Here is an 18,877-nt window from a genome sequence, read left to right as displayed (position 1 = left end):
CAGTTCTGTGGAAGCAGACAGGCAGGTTGATGAAATTAGCAGTGCACATGCCTGTGGATGAGGACAGCAGATGCTTGTGTAGAATATCACTAACGAACTAAACTCTTTTCCTGGAGATAGGCAAGTATGGAAGGATAAATCAGGACTGGTAACTGCTGGAGCAAAAAGTGGAATGATGCAAGGGAAGACTGCACCTCAGAATATGAAAATCAGCTCAACGGGAGTTCCCGAATGGTAAAAAAAAAAAAAAAGCAAACAGGAGAAGCTTCAGCCTGCGATTAACCTATGCAAATAACCATCCGGGCACCAAAGAGGTGTGGACGCAGCTGGTGACACGGAAGCTGTGGAGAGAAGCGAGAGCACATGAAGCTATAAATATGGCTGGGGCGGAAGTAAACAAAGAAATGTTGGGGACGAACAATCGAGAGAGCTTAAAGTAGATGAAGCAGGAAGACACAGCGCCTAACCACACGCCGATGTTCAGACAGGATGCGGTACTCCTAACTCTAGGAAGGTAGCGGAGGGTTTTTCTGGCGGCACAACATAGCTCCAAAAGTGCGAATGATAGCAAAGGTTCTGCTAAGTTGAGGGCCGATGGATCAAACCGATCAGAAGAGAGCTGTGGCCCTTATCAAAGTGCGGGCATGCCGGCAGTGAGCCTAGCTGGTCCAGGCTGCCGAAGCATGGGTGGGTGGATCAGGGAAAAAGAGGGTGGAGTGTCTGTTACTGGATCTCTAAGCCCAGAAATGTTGAAAGGATGAGACAAAGCAAAGTTGGGAAACTGGAAAAAGGGAGGGGATTTTGGAGCAAAAAAGTGGGTGGGTTTCTTTGTCTAGATCAGAGGTCTCCAAACCTTTTAATGCCGCGCCCCCCCCCAGTTAAAAAATAAAAATCACTGGGCCCCCCTTCATAATGTTTCACAAATATTTTATAAAGATGGCAATGTTTAAATATGTCTAGATATATTTAAACATTGCAGATAAGAACTGTTGCCATTTTAAAAATGCAACAACATGTTTCTGCTTAAAACAAAACACTGTTATCTGTGAAATGCTTCTTTTGGCCAGAGCCTGGCGCCTCCCCTGGGATCACTTCAGGCCCCCCTAAGGGGACTCGCCCCCCAGTTTGAAGACCCCTGGTTTAGATGGTGGGGAAGAGCTCTAGAAGTTATTATGTAATATTTTAATAGGAGGCACATACCAGTGTGTACAGGCAAATGCGGCCGAATAAGCCTATTGTGAGCTTTAGCCTGCAATAATAAACCAAACGCTTCTCATACTCAAAATGTTGTTGCCATTTGATTCCCAGTGATGTGCCCGGGCGGAAAGGAAGGGCCTTCCTTCTGTGTGGGAATGTCAGAAGACGGGGATCTTGCACGCCTCTGCATTGAAATGCTCATGTAGAGGAATCAGGTGGGTAAGGTAAAACTGTAACAGGCTATTTGCCCCAGGAGGCAGGTGTAGCGTCATTAAATATAAAAATAGATTTTATTATGTCAAAGCACTAACTTTTATTACCAACGCCCCATATGCCGTTCAGTCAGCCGACTATCCCCGTTTCCCTGGGTAAACATTATTAAAGCCAACCTCTGGGTTACTTGTTCCAAGATGATAGTGTGAAGCACACCATCGGCATCACAATATCACAAGTGTGGCAATAAAAAGGCCCAGGAAAGCAAAGAAAACATGGCAGTGTTATGATGGGGACGATGAGTGGTTAAAATGAGCTTGAAGGGCCCAGGAAGTACCACCCTCCCGTATGTGATCCGGTTACCTTGCTACACGGCATCGTCCTCCCCAGCCACCTCCTGGCTTCCTCCTTTAAGTTGTGTTCTTTTCCCTGTAAGGCGCTCAGATACCGTAAGGGTCCGTGACGCTATAGAGAAAAGACGCCCATAAAAAGATATGTGAATGTAGACTGGGTGTGACAATAGGTAGGGATTCATGGAAAGCTGGCAGAAAAAGGGAACCTGTAGAGCTGGTGCAGGGCTGAAGGGCCCTGAAATGTTTAACGGCTGAGACCATTTCGGGAACGGAGAGGGGCGACTGGCAAAGTCTTTAGGCAGAGGGAGTTATAACTGCTTTATGAATTAGACAGCAAGTCCCTAAAAGTCTGCACAGCAAATTGGCCAAAGGATGAAAATAGTGAGCTTTATCCTGCTTCTATAATAAACCGACCTTTTATCAAACTCAAAAGTGTGTCGGCGTGCTTAGCACCCGGTCTCGAAATGAGAACGTCCTACCCACTGTGTGATGCTTTCTCCTAACAGTCTGTCCGATTTGTGGGAAGGAAAACACGTACTTTACTTGGATTAATAAACACTACTTTGGCAAGTTTGCCCGTGATGGAGGAGGCCTTGTGTTACGAGAACTCCACTCCGAACAACTGTGGCGTGCAGCTTGTGGCACGGGCTGCCTGCTACCGCTCAGCTGGCGAGCGTGGCCCTCTCCGGAGCCCAGCTGCAGCGCCCAGTCAGTGCTGTCCTACTGTAACTGTGAGCATCGCTGTCTCCGGCCGACTGGTTGGCAGGGTAACAAGCAGAGTAATAGAACCCTTCCCTAAGCCTTCTTGACTAAAGCAGATCGGAAAGCGTGGGCGCGACAGCTGCCAGCAACCCATCCCTAGTCACAACAGCAGGTGGTTTCCAGAAGAGTCGTGCCTTACTAATAAAACCACTTAAACTTATGCATGCCGGGGTTCCCCCAGGGGAGATAACAGTCAAAAAATCAGGATCTCCGAAGGCACCTGAGGAAACGTCTTGTCTATGGTCTCAAGTCACTTCCCACCAAGCATTGGGAGGACAGCATTTTCTGCAGCCAGAAATGCCTACCACCCGTTCATTCTTTCCTGCTAAAATAGACACTATTGGACAGAACCCTAAAAATATCCAGAGATTAAGGCACAACTTTATCTCTTATAGAGTACTTTTTCTTGGCCAGGGATGTCTTTCTTGTAACCTATACAACAGATATTTAAAAAGCCGAAAGGTATGGATTTAATGTGCTAACACATGCAGCACAAGCCCATTACCTCTTCGTCCCCTTCCCTGTTCCTCTCATTATGAAATGAGGTATTCATGCCTCCACAGACACAGGCCTGTAATATACCAAGCGTCAAAATAATTTGAATTAGGTACCTGAGGCGAGTGGGAGGGTTGCAATGATGGGAACAGGGAGGTCTGGACTCAGAGTAATTACATTACTGGTAAGTAATCTATGCATTGGAGCGAGACACTCAAGAGGCCGCCTCCAGGAGGTGTCAGTGGTGGAGGTGGAAGCATATTCCCGAACAGCCAGTAGCTTTCAGTGAGAGATGAATTCGCCACTGGGCTGAGCCAAGACAAAGGGCCTGATGACAAGTACAGCGTTCCCTTGGACCACAGTACTCGCAGTGGCGGTCTGACCTCTGCATCACAAAGCTGGCGGTTGGACGGCCACAACACAGCAGACACCGACAGGATCATAGATCCTGTGGTGCCGGCGGTGCAGAAAGCTGTGGTCAAGCACGGCCATGCTGATCACGTCTTTCCTTTCTGCCTGCCTTTTTATGGCAGTGTCACCACCATGAAAAGGCTAGCGGAAAGGCAGATTTGGGACCACAGTGGGGCCCCTGCACTGCCCACGACTATGGTGTGGGCAGTGCAGGCCTCCAGTCAGCACACTCAGAATGTGAACTGTCTGCCATGGCAGAGAGTGTGCATTCTGAGTGTGCTGTGTGTGGCGGCATTGGCCTCAGCTCTTTCTGAGAGCCAATGCCATTGCACAGTTTCTGCTGGCTATCCTGGTGGAAACATCCCAATTCGGCGGTGGGAAGGCCGCCTGATTGGTGGCAGCCTCCCCACCGCTGTATTAGCAAACCAGCTGTCAGACTGACCACCATCGTAATCAGGCCAAAATCCAAAAGCCAATGACCAAAAAAGGCTGCTCGAAAAAAGCCCATGGTTGAAAGGGGACACAAATCCCACACTATGTATATTGTAAGCAGCAAGGTTCACTGACAGATGAATTGTCAAAATCCATACCTAATAATTGTTGTTCTCCTTACATAGATCACATCATCATTTGGGATTCTCACACAAGGGTGATAAAAAACAAAAGCAGTGGAATGGGGATCTTCAGGCATATGCACTAGCCCAAAAAATCTCTTTGCCTACAAATAGGATTTTATTTCATATAGGCAGACAAGGCAAATATTGTTTCTCTAGTTCAATGTGGATTTTCGGTTCCTCTTAAAAGCCTATTGGTTCTTCTTATAGCTTATATATTAGCAGTAACATTAGATACAGTGACTGTCCCATGTCTGCTTTTCTTTAATATCACTCATTATTTCTGTATGTTTTTCGGGTATTTTTATGTTCTTTTTTGTGGCCTTAGCAGAACATTTATTAAGGAAACCCAGGTGCAGCACAGTCCGCTTTGTCCTTCATACACATGGCCTTTATTTATTTGGTGTTTTTATGACATGCTTTTGGTTACTTTGGCTAAAGCTTAGTGTGTTTAAAAGTGGGGACCGTATTTGATATTTTACATTCACTGCTAATGTTTATGAGTAGCTGGTTGCATCTGGAATTCTTTGTATATGTGAGTTGGTAGGTAGGAAAAGACTCAAGGGGAACCACAACTCCTACAGGAGTTGGGAGTCAAATGACTATCGCGAGCTAGTGCATAGTGATGGATTCCAGTATCACCATGTCTGGCCAGGCATGAACCCCTTTCACACTGTGACTGTTCAGAACCGGTTATGGGTTTACACTAAGCAGAGAAAGCAGGGGCATAGTTATCTGAAGTGCAACTGATGCAGTGGCACTACGGTCCAGGGCTATGAGCCATTTACTGTATCCCTCAGAACCTGCCTGTGGTGTAGCTATTTTCTGCTACCAAATGAGAGAATTGGGGCCCAACTTGCTTTTCTGCAAAAGGACTGATGGCCCTTTTACTAGCAGGATCTATACAGTGGAAACCAGGCCAAAAAGGTTGCGGGGCGCTGTACAGGGTCAAAGGCAAGTATACAGTCAACGAGTGGTAGAAGAGGTAGCTGGACAATAGATTATTACTGCACTGTGATGCAATGATCATGGTGCTGCATGTTGCAACATTTACGCTTTCCATTGCGCCCTACATAGGTTTGCTCTATGCCTTATTCAAAGTGAACCACAAAAACAAAACAGTAACCCTTTGTACCTTTAAAACTTGGCCATTAACATTGCAAATCACGTGTGCAAAAGGGCAAATCTAGCGTCTTTGTGCAGCACACGACACCCAGTTTTTGCAAACGTTAGTACTAAATACGCCAATAGATTTTGTTATCTGTCTTGAGTATATAACAGTCACTTGTACTTGAACCATGAGTGGTACAAGATTTTTAATCATTGTTTCTTCAGCCCTTGCAGGAGTGTCTTGTGCATTTTCTTGTTTGACTCTTCCTGCCCACACTTTTTTTGCCCTCAACTCTACCAAAACAAATCTCATAGCTGCCTCCTCTGACACACATGCTTTGTTTTGCCAGTGTATCCTGTAACACCCTTACACAATCGTGTTCTTCTGTGTCTCCACCCACCTCCTCTTAATCCTGTTACACAATCATTCTTTGTTTCCTCTACCAATCATTGCTTTCCTTGTTGCTGCAGAAGAAATGTATTTTCTCGCTTGCAGTAAGGTTTTCGCACCCATTCTACACTGAGCAAAGTTTCCTGTACTCAAATTTGATTATCAATCTGCGCTGGGCAGTTTATCAGAGAAGCCAATTAATTGTGAGGTAATGAGTGGGCGCGGGTCAGGAGAGATTCTTTTCTGCTAAGCATTAGGGTTGAAGGCCTCAACCTTACCCTAATTTAAGCCTGGTGGATTAAATGTAGTCAATGCCATTGTTTACGGAAATGGTGAGGTGGGGCAGTGAGAGCTCGTACAGGGGAGAAAAGCAGGCTCCATGGTTGTATATGAACTGTGGCTTGGTGAATGTGGGACAAGTGGGGGAACAATCATTCAGGAAGTAAGGGGCTAAAGATGAGAAGTGCCTACACCCTGTAGGCATGGAAAGTGACCAGCATTCAGAAGGTGAGTACTGAGAACGCTCGGGGTGACTTCCTCTGCAAGACGGGCAGGCATATTTCAGACAGGGAGGTGATAGAAAGAGAGGGTGTGTGTGTTTTGTGTATGTTGTGTTGTGTAATAGTTCCAGAGAGAAGGTACTCTGCAGACACACAAAGCTCAGCACAGTGAGCCAACCCATTTAAAACACTTGTCAGGCTGTATGGTGGGTTTTGTTCTGCTGCAGAGGTTGATATCCTTTCAGCATGAACCATTCTCGAGTAACCTATGAATAGGTGAAAGGGATACCTTTATTCATCCAAATCCCAGACAATGGAATTTGTATTAGTTTAATTGTGGATGTCTTTGGGTGGAGGAAAAGTCACAGCTCTATGAAAAAGACAATTTTTGGGAGTAACCTTAAGTCTTAAGCAGCAGAGACGCACTGGATAACAACCACTGGAGTCTGATGAAAGGACTATGGTCTATCTATGTAACAAACACAATCTCGACACAGATGCCCCTTTTACTCTAGCCATGATCAATCTATACCACGTAGAAGAAAGATGCACACATACACTTGTGTATTTGTATCTCAACATCACCACTGAAGTCTTTCCATTTGTGGAAGCAGCTAAACAATAATTATTCACTCCAGCCATGCAGATCTCCACGAGAATGCACGCAAACGAGTTGTAAACGCACAATAAAACTTCTTGGTGTCTGTGCTTGACTAACAATATCTCCTATTCATGGAATACGGTCTGGTAATCGGACAAACATTCTCCACAGGGTTTAGGAAGCATCTGTTAAATAGCATTTCCCGAACACATTCATGCTATTCTACAACCAATGAAACATTTGCAATAGCTCTTCCCTATTTAACATGTTCCCATCAATAATACGATTTGTGCAAACCAGCAAATGCCACACTGCAATTACCTCTGCATTAAAAGCATGTCTGCTGAGCACAAAGTAAACAGAGTACATTGAAACTAGGCGCCCTGCTGGGAGAAACACATGCTTCATAAAATATTTAAAGAAGAGAAATAAATAAATGAAGAAGTAGATGCCAGAAGGCACCAGCAGTAAAGACACTTGTGGATCGGATACAAATAGGAGCACAACCTATGCAATTTCCTGGACACTGAGTACAAATTTACAGATGGTAAGTCTCTGCACAGGTGTAATTCTGAAAGCACTATGTTATTCTCCATCACCCACACTGAAAGTTGACGTGTGGGCCCTACCAACACAATGGAAACAGTACGGATGCACCTCCACCTACCTCGTTGGCTGTCCCATACATACAGCTCTTTTATCCCCAGGTCGTTCAGCGACTTTGAAGGGTCCAGGGCCTCCTTGGTGACATTGTCCCGCAGGAGGATGGCGTGGTGCTGGCTGAACTCACACTTCTCGCAGATGGCTGGCAGCAGCTCCCTCACCGGCACCTGGGGGTTCACCCGCAACACCGTCTTCTGCGTCCGAAGAAAATTCACCACCAGCCGCACTGACTTCTGTGAAGACAGAAGAAGTGGGGATGTCAGTCACCCAGGCACTGAGCTCACACTGAGACAGCCAGTGCAGTAAGAGCTACACCTTTCTTCTCTCACCGGATCCTTTTCATGCAAGCCCTGTGACTCACGAGAGGTGGGAGGGGCTCGTGACAGAACAAGACTCCTTCTTCTCGACCCGAGGCTGTCCCTTCTTATTTCTGACTAAAGACATAATCTTCCTGACAATCACTAAGGAGGCTTCTTTCGCATACAGGTGAATCACCGCTGGCAGTTGAACAAAAGGGCAGCATAGGAGCTAGACGAGCTTTGTAGACCTTCAACTAAACATACACTTCTTTTTGAGAGCATGGAATGTACAGTAGACGCCTATAGGTAAAACAACCCATGTCCTGCCACAAAGACAGGAACCGTCGATCCGGGCACTCTTTGTTTTGGAATGAATAGTATCAAATGTCACACTTTTCTTACAGTGGAACATTTTAGCATCCCCAGGAGACCAGGAAGTGTCTCCGTCCGCAAATTTTCTTATTCTTAAAGGATACAATATGCAACACTAACGCAATGGTGCTGCCTGCAGCAACATCTTGTATTTCTTTTTTTTAAAAGATGTTTTTTATTGAGTCAAATACAAGAAAATTAACTTAACATTGCCAGGACAGAGATATGCAGTTGTGAATATATATGCATAAAGAATATTGTACTTATAAATGCATATTAAACATGTAAATGAATTAGGCACACACAGCAACATAGTATCAAAGACTCCAAGTTTGATTAAAGAAAGAAGAATGAGAAAGGGAGAGGGAGGAGAGCTATAGGGATAGAAAAGGGAATCAAGTGATAGCCATGTGGAGAGAGAGGTAATAGACATTAGTTACAGCAAATGTAAGATGAAATAAGTATATATAAGAAGAAAAACAGGAAATATATTGACATTTTTAAAAAGGAGGAGAAAAATCAATTTCCTTTGCAGTGCGTGAGAGATAGTTACTTAATGGTAACCATAGCTGATGACGTTTGAAGAAAGTTCCTGTTGAAGCAAGCTTGTAGCTGTCAAGTCCATGATGGTAACATACAGAATTCCACCACTGTCTGAGAGTAATGTTCTCTGAAGATTTCCAGTTAGAAGTAATAATAGAGACTGTAACATCTTGTGTTTCTGAGCTACAGAAAATACATATAACAAGTCTTGGGGCACAGGGACTAGTGAGTGCTGACTTTTGGCACCTGCCACCAGACCAGGCACACGCATGCAATCCTTGCTTTCCTGACTCTGGTCTTTCTGTGCGGAAAACCAACCACTCAATATATAATTGTATTTTTAGGAAGTATGCTCTTCACTGAAACTGGCTTGCATTTCTGCACTTTACACTGCTATGCACTATACACATGGGTCATCAGTACATAGACAAGGTGCAGACACAAAAAATACACTTCACAGCATTTAACTACTATCCCCTAACACCGAAGATAAGCACAAAGCACAGCCAACCAAAATATCTTCTAATGAGCCAATTAATTGCCTTTTGCAGCCAGAATGGCAGAAGCTACCAATAACATCGGTGATGTTATTCATGCCCATTATAGTTACTTACCTTCTGTTTAGATTCCTGAAAAGTTGTTCTGCATGAAAATTGACATGATCATCTCTCATGGAAATCTGAGACTTCTTAAATAATTGCACACTTATGTTTAATGTTCCCACTGAGACATCAGTTCAACAAGGTCATCAACGTCATTACTGGAGACAAGAACCACAAGGCAGTTTCAAGTTGAAGTTGGAAGAAGCCAAAAAGAAATGAAGAGAGGCAAACTACACAAACCACATCTCTCCCAAAGTCATAAAGGTCAAGTTACAGGTAGTACCTCCACCAAAGTTACGGGCTTGTGAACGTACAAAGACCTTCCAACATCGATTTGTGAAGCACTGTCCTTTCTTCTGGTGACCAAGTGTAGGCTGTGAAGGTGCATCTAAGCATCTCTGTCTTATTGAAGTGTTTTAAAGTACCTTTGCCACTCTCAGGACCTGGGGGAACTCCAACACAGACTTGAGTTGGAGTTAGTATTAACATGTGAGGTGAACACGTAGAACACTGGTTAGAACTAGGAACCAGGAGAACAATATTGATAAAGTTGCTATATCACTGTCTACTTAAGGAATATTCTCCTGGATGTCTATGCTGTTATGACTGTTAACATATGCTGCCAATAAAACATAAGTTTAAAAAAAAGGACCTTCGCCATTACGTAATGCTAACCCCAAAGCCACTCTCAGAGATATATGTTAACATGTATGGAAGTCAACAGAAACATTTTCAATAACTCTCTTTACATTAGTGCCAGCTTCATACCACAGTTAAAATTTAAAAAGACAAAATTGTCAATATCACTGGCCAACAGCATATTTCTGAATTAAATAAAAGGCCTTGTTTCAATCATGCAAAGGATTATGAGTAATTATGACTGCAAATAGATAGGTCAGATATTTAATAAACTACTTAAAATCGACTTAATGTTAAGGGTAAAAAAGTGACTATAAGCACAGACTGCAAACACGTAATTATCAGCTTCGTACAAGCGGCACTAAATATTAATTAATATTTAAAGTAAACAAAATGTACCAATTGCTCACTGAGTAATGGGAGTTCTTGCTAAGAGATATATAAGCCAGAGATCTGCACTCTTGAATTCCAAGTTTATTTTGCTGTAAAAGGTATGGAAAATAAGCATAGTGGTACCAAGAATGTTGATTTGTAACGATGCACATGCACCACGTACTTCCTATAAACCCTCTTTCCCAACGTTTAATTAGGGTAAAGATGATTCTATCGAGCTGCGACCAGGAACGTCAGAGACCATGCAGAACCCTGGCTAATAATTAGCATGGATGAACTCCATTACAAGACACCTATTATGTTCATCTTTCTGTTACATAGTTTCCAAAGATAAACACTTCTTTGCGGAAGGTGGTGCTATAAAACACAAAATAAAAGTTCAGTGCCTAGCAGAACTCAACAGGAATGAAGGATGTGAACAAAATAAGACACTCTGAAGTATAGCTTAATCAACTCGAGCATTTGTTCTTTGGTATATCTGAAAGGTAGCATTTGCAAACAAAATGTGACAAGGAGACCATGTTACCAAACTTCAGTTCTCTAAATAGTCACGGAGCTCAGAAAGGCTGGGGGTGAAGCAAAGAAAGGATTAATGAATATGAAAATATACTGTAGCAAATCATTTTAACATAAGGGATCATTTGTTATTAGATTTGAAAATTCTCCCTGTGGAATATGCCTCAAAGCAGTGGTTCCCAACCTGTGATCAGGGGACCCCTGGGGGTCCGCAAAGCCTTCTCAGGGGGTCCGCGACTGCTTAGAAAATTAAAAAATATTAACAAATATTGACAAATTAGGTCCCCAGCTTCCAGTAATGATTCAGGCAGGGATTCCCGGATTCCAATGATGATTCAGTGGGGGTCCCTGGGTTTCACTAATGTTAAAGTGGTGGTCCACAGAAATCAATAGGTTGGGAACCACTACCTTAAAGGAAGATCTACTGACTCCAGGAGAATTTCTGGATGTACCATTTATAATCATTGCATGCAGATGGGCTGAACATCACTGACAATACCATCTGATTGCTGCATATCTCAAGAGATTTCAAGACTGCATTGGTTCCACATTCCAAATGAAATCTTAACTCATGATTCTTATTGAAAATCAAGCAGTGTGAACTCTGCAGCCACCGAGCAAACAATCTTGTACTACCTGAGGAAGATGGAAGCTAAAACGTCGTAGTGGAAATATATTTTTGTTCTTTGGCGAAACCATCTGTTTGAGTCACTGCTTTTGTGGATATTTCCTTTCTTTGTGACTCATTGTATCCTTTGGGATCTAGATTTTTGCCCTGACTATCTGTTTTTTTTTGATAAAGCAGAAACTTTAGTGCTGTCCCTTATGTCACATAAGTCATCTATACGAGCCAGTTTAAGCAGTAAATAAACCAAAATACTAATGGCTTGACTGGAGAGTGATGCACTGAGAAGTCATTTCAATGAGCATTTGTTTAGATTAATGGTAGAAACTCTGGTGGTATTAAAGTTTAACTAAATGCCTGAAGGATTAAACTGATATTGTGATGTTATTTAGGCTCTAGACTAATAGCATGCACTGAAATTATATAGAATTTCTAATGATTTATGATCTAAATGTGTGCAAAAATAGATAAATTCAGTTGCACATTATATTGACTGAAATGTATTACCAGAGTCATTTAGTATATTTCCGAGATTACGTGCCAGGTCTTTAAGGGGTGGCACTGTGCACAAAAGAGTACAGGATGGTGGAGCCGGAACACCCCGTGCACTCAATTGTGGCAAAGGGACACTGCTGCAAGAGGTGGTGGCCCTAGAAGGATTCTCCAGATGGGAAACCATTGGCCTTACTGTCGTCGGTGATGTCTTGGACATCAATCACGTGATGTCCTTTCAGAACTTCAACAACCCCATGCTCTGGCCAAGACACAATTTCACAAATTTCTACAACTGAGACATACACTGGCAGTCCATATTCCCAGGGACACTTTTGTACCTAAATTCAGCCCCATGGAAGCCAAGATAATGATGGGGGACCTGAGTGGGGAGGTTGTCGCCAATATATTGCTCCCTAGTGTTGAATGCCTCTTCGTCTCTCCAGCCTCTGCGCTCTCAGTGGGAGACATGGATTTGGTCAATGGAAGACGATGGCTGGAGAGATGCATTAATGGCACTGCATACTCGCACCATATCTGCCAAACTACACTTAATACAAACATTATATGTGCACAGCACATAGTTAACCCCCAACAGACTCCACCGAAGAGGGCTGCAAGCTAACTCGGAATGCAACAGATGCGCCCAAACATCGGCCGATTTCTTTCATGTAGCCTGGTCCTGCCCCGTCATCACACGTTACTGGTCGCAAACCCTAGGAGAGCTCTCTGCGGTGCTGGAGCTCACTCTTGAGGCCTCCCCATTGACGGTTCTTCTGGGGGTGATGGAGGGAGTCGATGGCATACGGGCGCCAAAAAACGTTTTTGGGCATAGCACTGTTATAGCTAAAAGAGATATCACTACATGAGAGGTGCTGAGCACTTCTTCCTCCCTAGCACAATGGAGGCGGGGACTGGACTGGTGGGCCAAAATGGAATGACCAGTCTACCTGGCCAGGGGCTGTCCTAGGAAATTCGATAAAATTTGGTCTAAATGGTTGGGGACTGATGAAGCTGGGGGAAGGTAAATGCTACTGTACTGTTTCTATCATGTGTGAGACTATGGTTAGATGGGACTAAAATGGGCTTTGCCTTTTACAAAATGTATCACAATGTTCTTACATGTGTGTCTGTATGGGACCTTCGCAAATTGCTCAACATGTCTAATGTGCTTGTACCACTTTATGACTTTTCATCTAAAGCAATAAAGTTGGTTATAAAAAAATAGAGTCATTCAGTAAAAGTTACTGTAATCTGAATGCTAATGAAGAATTATAAATGAAGAATTAACAGTTTGCGTATTAAAATGTGTTTTATATGATATATTAACATGCTGTATTAACTCAATTGTATTAGCCTAAGTGAGGTCTGCTTGGCCCTGTATTTCATGACTGTGCATAAAATGTCATTCCCTTAACGTGAACTTTCTATCAGACTTCACTCCCATAAGATTAGTTTTGTTAATAGACTTCTATTGTTTTACACATAGAGAGTTGTACAAATTTGACATCCTGGACTGAGTACTAGCAATTTAGACATTTGTTTCAATCTCACATGGAGCTACATGATGGATGGTTTTCTCATGACAGACCTGGTAAGAAATGAGATTGTTTCAACTTGGAGTCATGTGATTGATTTCTATTGGATGATTCCCATTTAACGCCAAATAAACTGTTGCTCTGAACTAATCAGATTGGTATATGAACGTTGATATATCGATGACTAGTTGGACTTTGATCAGACATTCCCATCTGAATCCAGACAGAACACTTACAGATGAAGAACCCCGCATGTTGAGTTGCTTTGGAGAGGAAAGCATGCTGAGTTGCTTTGGAGAGACTTAGATTTTTTCTTCCTAACCCCTGCAGGAGACTCTTAACCAAGCTTATGACATGCTGACGCTTTCCCTTTTTACCTACCTTTCACCCACCTTAGTTGGTAGCCTGTTGCCCGAGATTACCTTTTTCCAAATTCTCTTTGCCCTTTTTGTTCTTTTTGTCTTTTGCCCACATGTGTTTTGCCCCACACATGCATTTCCCTGACTTGGCTAACTGTAGGGTTCCCTGTGCCCAGCTAAATTGAACTTTGATGATTTGAATTGACTTGATATTTATCAAAGCTGAGCAATGCTTTTCTTCTGTATCTCAGATAAGCTTGTTGATGTTTTGTCGATATATTTATATATACATATACATATATATATATATATATATATATATATATATATATATATATATATATATACACTCACTCACAGGTGCAATTTAAAAAAAAAAAAAAAAATCTGTGGGACCCAGCGCAGCCCTCCCGTGAAGTACTGCAGTACACCCATGGTACCACCAATCAAGCGTCACCACCAGGGTATGGCAGAACCATATAATCTTCATTGGGTGAACCTTACTTGGTCGCGCAGTACCTCGAAGGTGAAGCTTGAGCAGTGGTACTGCTGGAGTACCTTGAAACAATTAAAAATAAATAAATAGAAAAAGATAATGTGCAGTGAGAGTCCGCAGGGGGACTTTCCTCCTGCGGGTGTTAGATACATGTAGCAGGGTCTGAGGCCATCATTGCACTTTGCTTGGCCAATGAAGATTCCCCACTGTACAAGGCCTACAGCTGTGCACAGCGGGAGGCTGGCTGCCCATGGGGGGCTGGGTGCAGTGAGTAGCATGGTATCAATGAAAAAAAGTATGGGTTGTTGCCAGAAGCAAGGCCCTGGGGACAGCCGTCCCCAGCACATGGACAAATGGCATGTGAAGCAGAGGGTTGGCCCAATTAAGCGGGTGTTTGGTCATGGAAAGGGAGTTAGGCTACCCAGGCAGGGTTGGCTGGGGCCTGGCCCTGCGACCAACTCCCTGCCGTGTGGTGAGGGGAGAATATGATAAAAATAAACTGACAAAATCAAGATTAAAGTGACATTATAGTTAGGTATGGAAACAGGCTCTTCCCTTCAGCTGCGGCAAATCTCAGGGGGGAGGGAATAAAAAAATTTAAAAAAGTACCTCTTCCCGTCGCCGTGGCCACCTGCAGCCTCAATCCTCTTCTGGTGTCCTAGCATTCACTGGGCCACCAGCACCGTATTCCCAGCAATCCAGGCTAAACCTAGCGTGAAAGCAGCATCAGGATTGATCTGAGTGGTTTGGACTGCCACTCAGACACAGCACTGGGCTCTGTGCAATTTCTCCAGCCCAGCTGCTCAGGACAGCCGTGCTGGAGAAACCTAGGTGTGCATGTGTGTTTGGCAGGCCTGAGATGGCCGACCACACACAAATGCACACTTAGGTGCACTCTCTCTCTCTCTCCCTCCCCTTCCCATCTTCTGTGGCCCAGCCTTCCCCTCCCTACACATGCTGCTGGCTGAGCAAGTAGCTGAAAGATAAAACGATAAAGAAATATTTCTTTATCTTTCAGCTCCTGGCTTAACCAGAAGGGCAAAGCTCCTTTGCCATTGCAAAGGAGCCCTTCCCTGCCTACCTTATGTTAACAAAAAACTCAGAAATCACTGAAAAACAAAGGTTAAAGTGACTTAAAAGTTAGATATGGTGAAAAAATATGGTGGCATGGTGGGCAAAAAAATTATAGACTGGAATGTCGGCCCCTAATTACCAGGGGATGAGGTTAATTCAATCAGTTCATCCATACCTTTTGGTATTCCTCAGAGCTTAATACAAACTGGATGGAGCACCACTGGCACAGTACCTACTCTTCTGATGGAAGAACTTGTTACACCCAAGTCCCAGCTACAGACAGACAAGAGATTCGATCAGCAAAGTGCAGAAATTACTCATGCATCGATTGACCAAACTACCAATTTGACCAGAGAATTATTCAGTCATGAAACAGCTTGTACCTCCTCTGGATAAACAGGGGGATTTCTCTTTCTCATAACACCTTTTTGATTCTCTTTCAAACTTCTTTATTGAAAAATAGCTAATATAAGATATATGATAAAGAAAGAAACCACACCTTTGTCCAACACCTTGTTCAAGATGTATTACTCCTTTGAGAGCTAACTGAAGAGGGATTCCAGCAATCATTTTTCTTTCACTGAAATTTCAAACTCGAAAGTCCTGGAGACCATAACCCATGCCACAGCTTCCAGCTCACGACAGGGCCCATGCCCAGCCTATGCTATGAAACAATCTGGTTCTTATCTTGGTAACAGAAATAACAGTGCCATTCAACCTGTGGCTTAGACAGGGTAAGATTCCTGATTAACGGAAGGTGGCTTTGATAAGACCTTTTCTGAAGAAACCATTTTCTTCTACAGACCCTACTAGGTTTAGAGCTAAACTCAGCACAATTGGTGTTGTTATCCAACTTAGGTAACTTAAGGCACAGTGTGGACAGGATAGACCTATCAATGTTTAAGATACTAGACATTAGTGCAAATTTGACACCATTGATGTTGGAAAATGGGTTATTGGTAGGGCAGGTAGGTACCTACACCTAGCAACAAGCCACTAACCTCCACATAGGTACAGTTAGGTCTCAGTAAATTAATCCCAGCTCAACCCTTGGTAGCTTGGCAACGAGCGTCAAGGCTTAACTTAGGAGACAAAGTGTAAAGCATTCAAATATCACAAAACAGTAATTAAATAAAACACAGGAAACAGTTTAAAAATCCAAAACTAATTTATAAAAATAGTTTATATTTTTATCTTTAAAATGACACAAAAACGATTAAAATCGGTTCAGGGGAACCGGAGATATGAATTTTTAAAGAATTATTACTTTTCTAGCGCTTAGAAACAAAAAGCGCCAATCGGGTCATCTGGTTGCACCTCGACCGGGGCAAAGTCAAACTTTCAGGCCGACCGCGATGGAGCCCTGCTCGGCTACAGGTCGCGGGAGGCCTCGGTTAAAAAGTTACCTTCTGACTTAGTCTTTATTTTGAAGTTTTTCTTCACCGGGACGAACCTGCCAGTTGAATCCGACCTCCTGGAGCCCTTGTCCGGATACGCGATGTGGGTTTCCTCGGTGGAGACTTTTACCTTCGGACTTAGTCGTTTTTTCGAGATGAAAATCCTTCGACCGGGGTAAACCTGGATCTTGATCCGACGTCCATGGAGCCCTTCTCGGATACGATGGCTGGGAGGTCCCGGTCAACTTTTTACGTTCGGACTTAGTCTCTTTTTTGGATGTTTTTCTTTACCGGGACGAACCACGAAGTCAGGCCGGGTCGCGGTTGAGGCAAGCCGGCTAGAATTTCCGCGGCGGGTCGGTCCCTCTCTGGAGCTTTTTTCCAAAAATTCTCAAATCTTTTCCAAACTTCTGGGGCTTCACCCAGATGTTCTTTTAAGGTTCTTTTGGGGTCCACAGCTCACCCCAAGGGTCCAGAAGTTCTGTGATGGTCCTTGGGGGGTGCGGACTTCAACTCCCAGAATGCACCTGGCGCAAACTCCTTTTTGGCCACTGGACAGTGGTCAGCTGGTCGCTTTCTTCAGGAGTTGGTGCAGGGGACTCTGGTTTAGCAATTTTTCACCTGTAGCAAACAGGGAGTCCCTCCTTGAACCAGTTGAAGCCAGGCAAAGTCCTTCTTGTGGTGAAGCCCAAGTGTGCAGCTGGTGCAGTCCTTCTGAGTGCAGGTTCCAGGTGCAGGCCAGGGGTCCAGCAGGGCAGTCCTTCTTCTTCTTTAGTTCCTTTCTTGTTGAATTCTGGAGGGGATCTGAGGTGTGGGTGCAGGTCTGCCAGTTTTATCCTTGCTCCTGGGTGAAAAGCAGGGGGGCCCTGGTTCTCCAATCAGGGACAGGGTCGTCCCCCTGTGATGACCACTTCCTGGGAAGTGTGGCAAAAATCCATCCCAGAAGGCAACAGTCTCTAAAAATCCAACATGGATTAATCTGATTTTTGGAGGTTACATCTCGCTGAGCCCACCCACTGGTGTGGCTAAAAATCATAAACACACCCCTCTCCTGCCCTCTCCTAATCTAATCAAGGGGGCACCTAGCTGTCTGGGGTTGCAGGATGTGGGGGTGTTGCTGGGTGCTGCAAATGTCCTTCTCTGCCTTTGAAGACCAGTTTGGCAGCCCTCCCCCTTCCTGCCTCACCATCTGCTGAGGGGAGATTCTCTCCCCCAAGCACATTCCTTTGTGTGAAGCCTGGCCACTTCACACCTCATCAAGGCAGCCTGGCAGAAGCTGCTGCAGGCTGGCCAATCAGAGCACAGCAGCAAAAACAATGCAGAGCTGAAATTGGCAACTTTTTAGGTAAAGTCTAAACTTTTTACCTGAACAAGTTATATTAAATCCCACAACTGGAAGTTGTGGGATTTATTACAACAATTAATTTGATACCAAATTCTTGGTATGTAACATTTAAGGAGACTTTAAAATTTAAAATAAAGTCTGCCCATTCTAGCCTATGAAGGCCATTTACTTCAATGAGGGAAAAACGAATTTGGCTGTTTTTACTTCACCAGGGCTTATAAATCTATTTTTATAAAGTCCCTGCTTATAGTTACATGGCACCCAGCCCTAGGGGCACATAGGGCACACCTTAGGGGTGACTTATATGTAAAAATAAGGTAGTTTAAGACTTTGGAAGTACCTTTAATTCCAAAGTCGAATTTGCATATAACTTTAATTTAAAAGCAGCCAGCAAGGCAGGCTTGCTTTTAAAATGACACTGGGCACCTCAGCAGTGCACCTAGGTGTGCACCACCTATGCTGTGGTCCCTAAACTTACATGCCCTACCATATACTAGGGACTTATAGGTAGGTTAACTTAGCCAATTATAATTGGCCTAATTAGCATATCCAATTTACACAGAGCACAGGCCCTGGGACTGGTTAGCAGTATCCAGGGCACCATCAAAGTCAGGAAAACACCAGCAAAAAGAGGAAAATGGGGGCAAAAAGTTATGGGGCCTCTGCAATCAGCCCTGTTTTCTCACAATTGACAAAACCATCTACCTCTCTAGAATATTGATCTTGGGTTGTGACAAGTTAGAGGTACAGGGTTATGAGTAATTTCTCATGATCGCAAACCATTTTTCCCCCCTTTAGATTCTGGTCCGAGGTGAACATCTGTGGTGACCTACATGGGTCTATACCATCTGTCAACACTACTTTTTAATACCTATAT

General features: G+C 43.8%; 1 protein-coding gene across 7 annotated transcripts in view; it reads right to left on the bottom strand.

Moving 5' to 3' along the window:
• Window positions 1-18,877, bottom strand: part of COBL (cordon-bleu WH2 repeat protein) — an 890,550-nt gene that overhangs the window by 468,655 nt on the left and 403,018 nt on the right. For all 7 annotated transcript variants that reach the window (XM_069216764.1, XM_069216715.1, XM_069216757.1 and 4 more), the window contains one exon: window positions 7,315-7,543. In XM_069216764.1, coding sequence (XP_069072865.1) covers window positions 7,315-7,543 — 229 coding nt within the window. The remainder of the gene's footprint in view (window positions 1-7,314; window positions 7,544-18,877) is intronic.

Source organism: Pleurodeles waltl, chromosome 2_1, assembly GCF_031143425.1.
Source record: "Pleurodeles waltl isolate 20211129_DDA chromosome 2_1, aPleWal1.hap1.20221129, whole genome shotgun sequence".
NCBI classification, from domain to species: domain Eukaryota; kingdom Metazoa; phylum Chordata; class Amphibia; order Caudata; family Salamandridae; genus Pleurodeles; species Pleurodeles waltl.
This window is presented reverse-complemented; position numbering and strand designations above follow the sequence as displayed.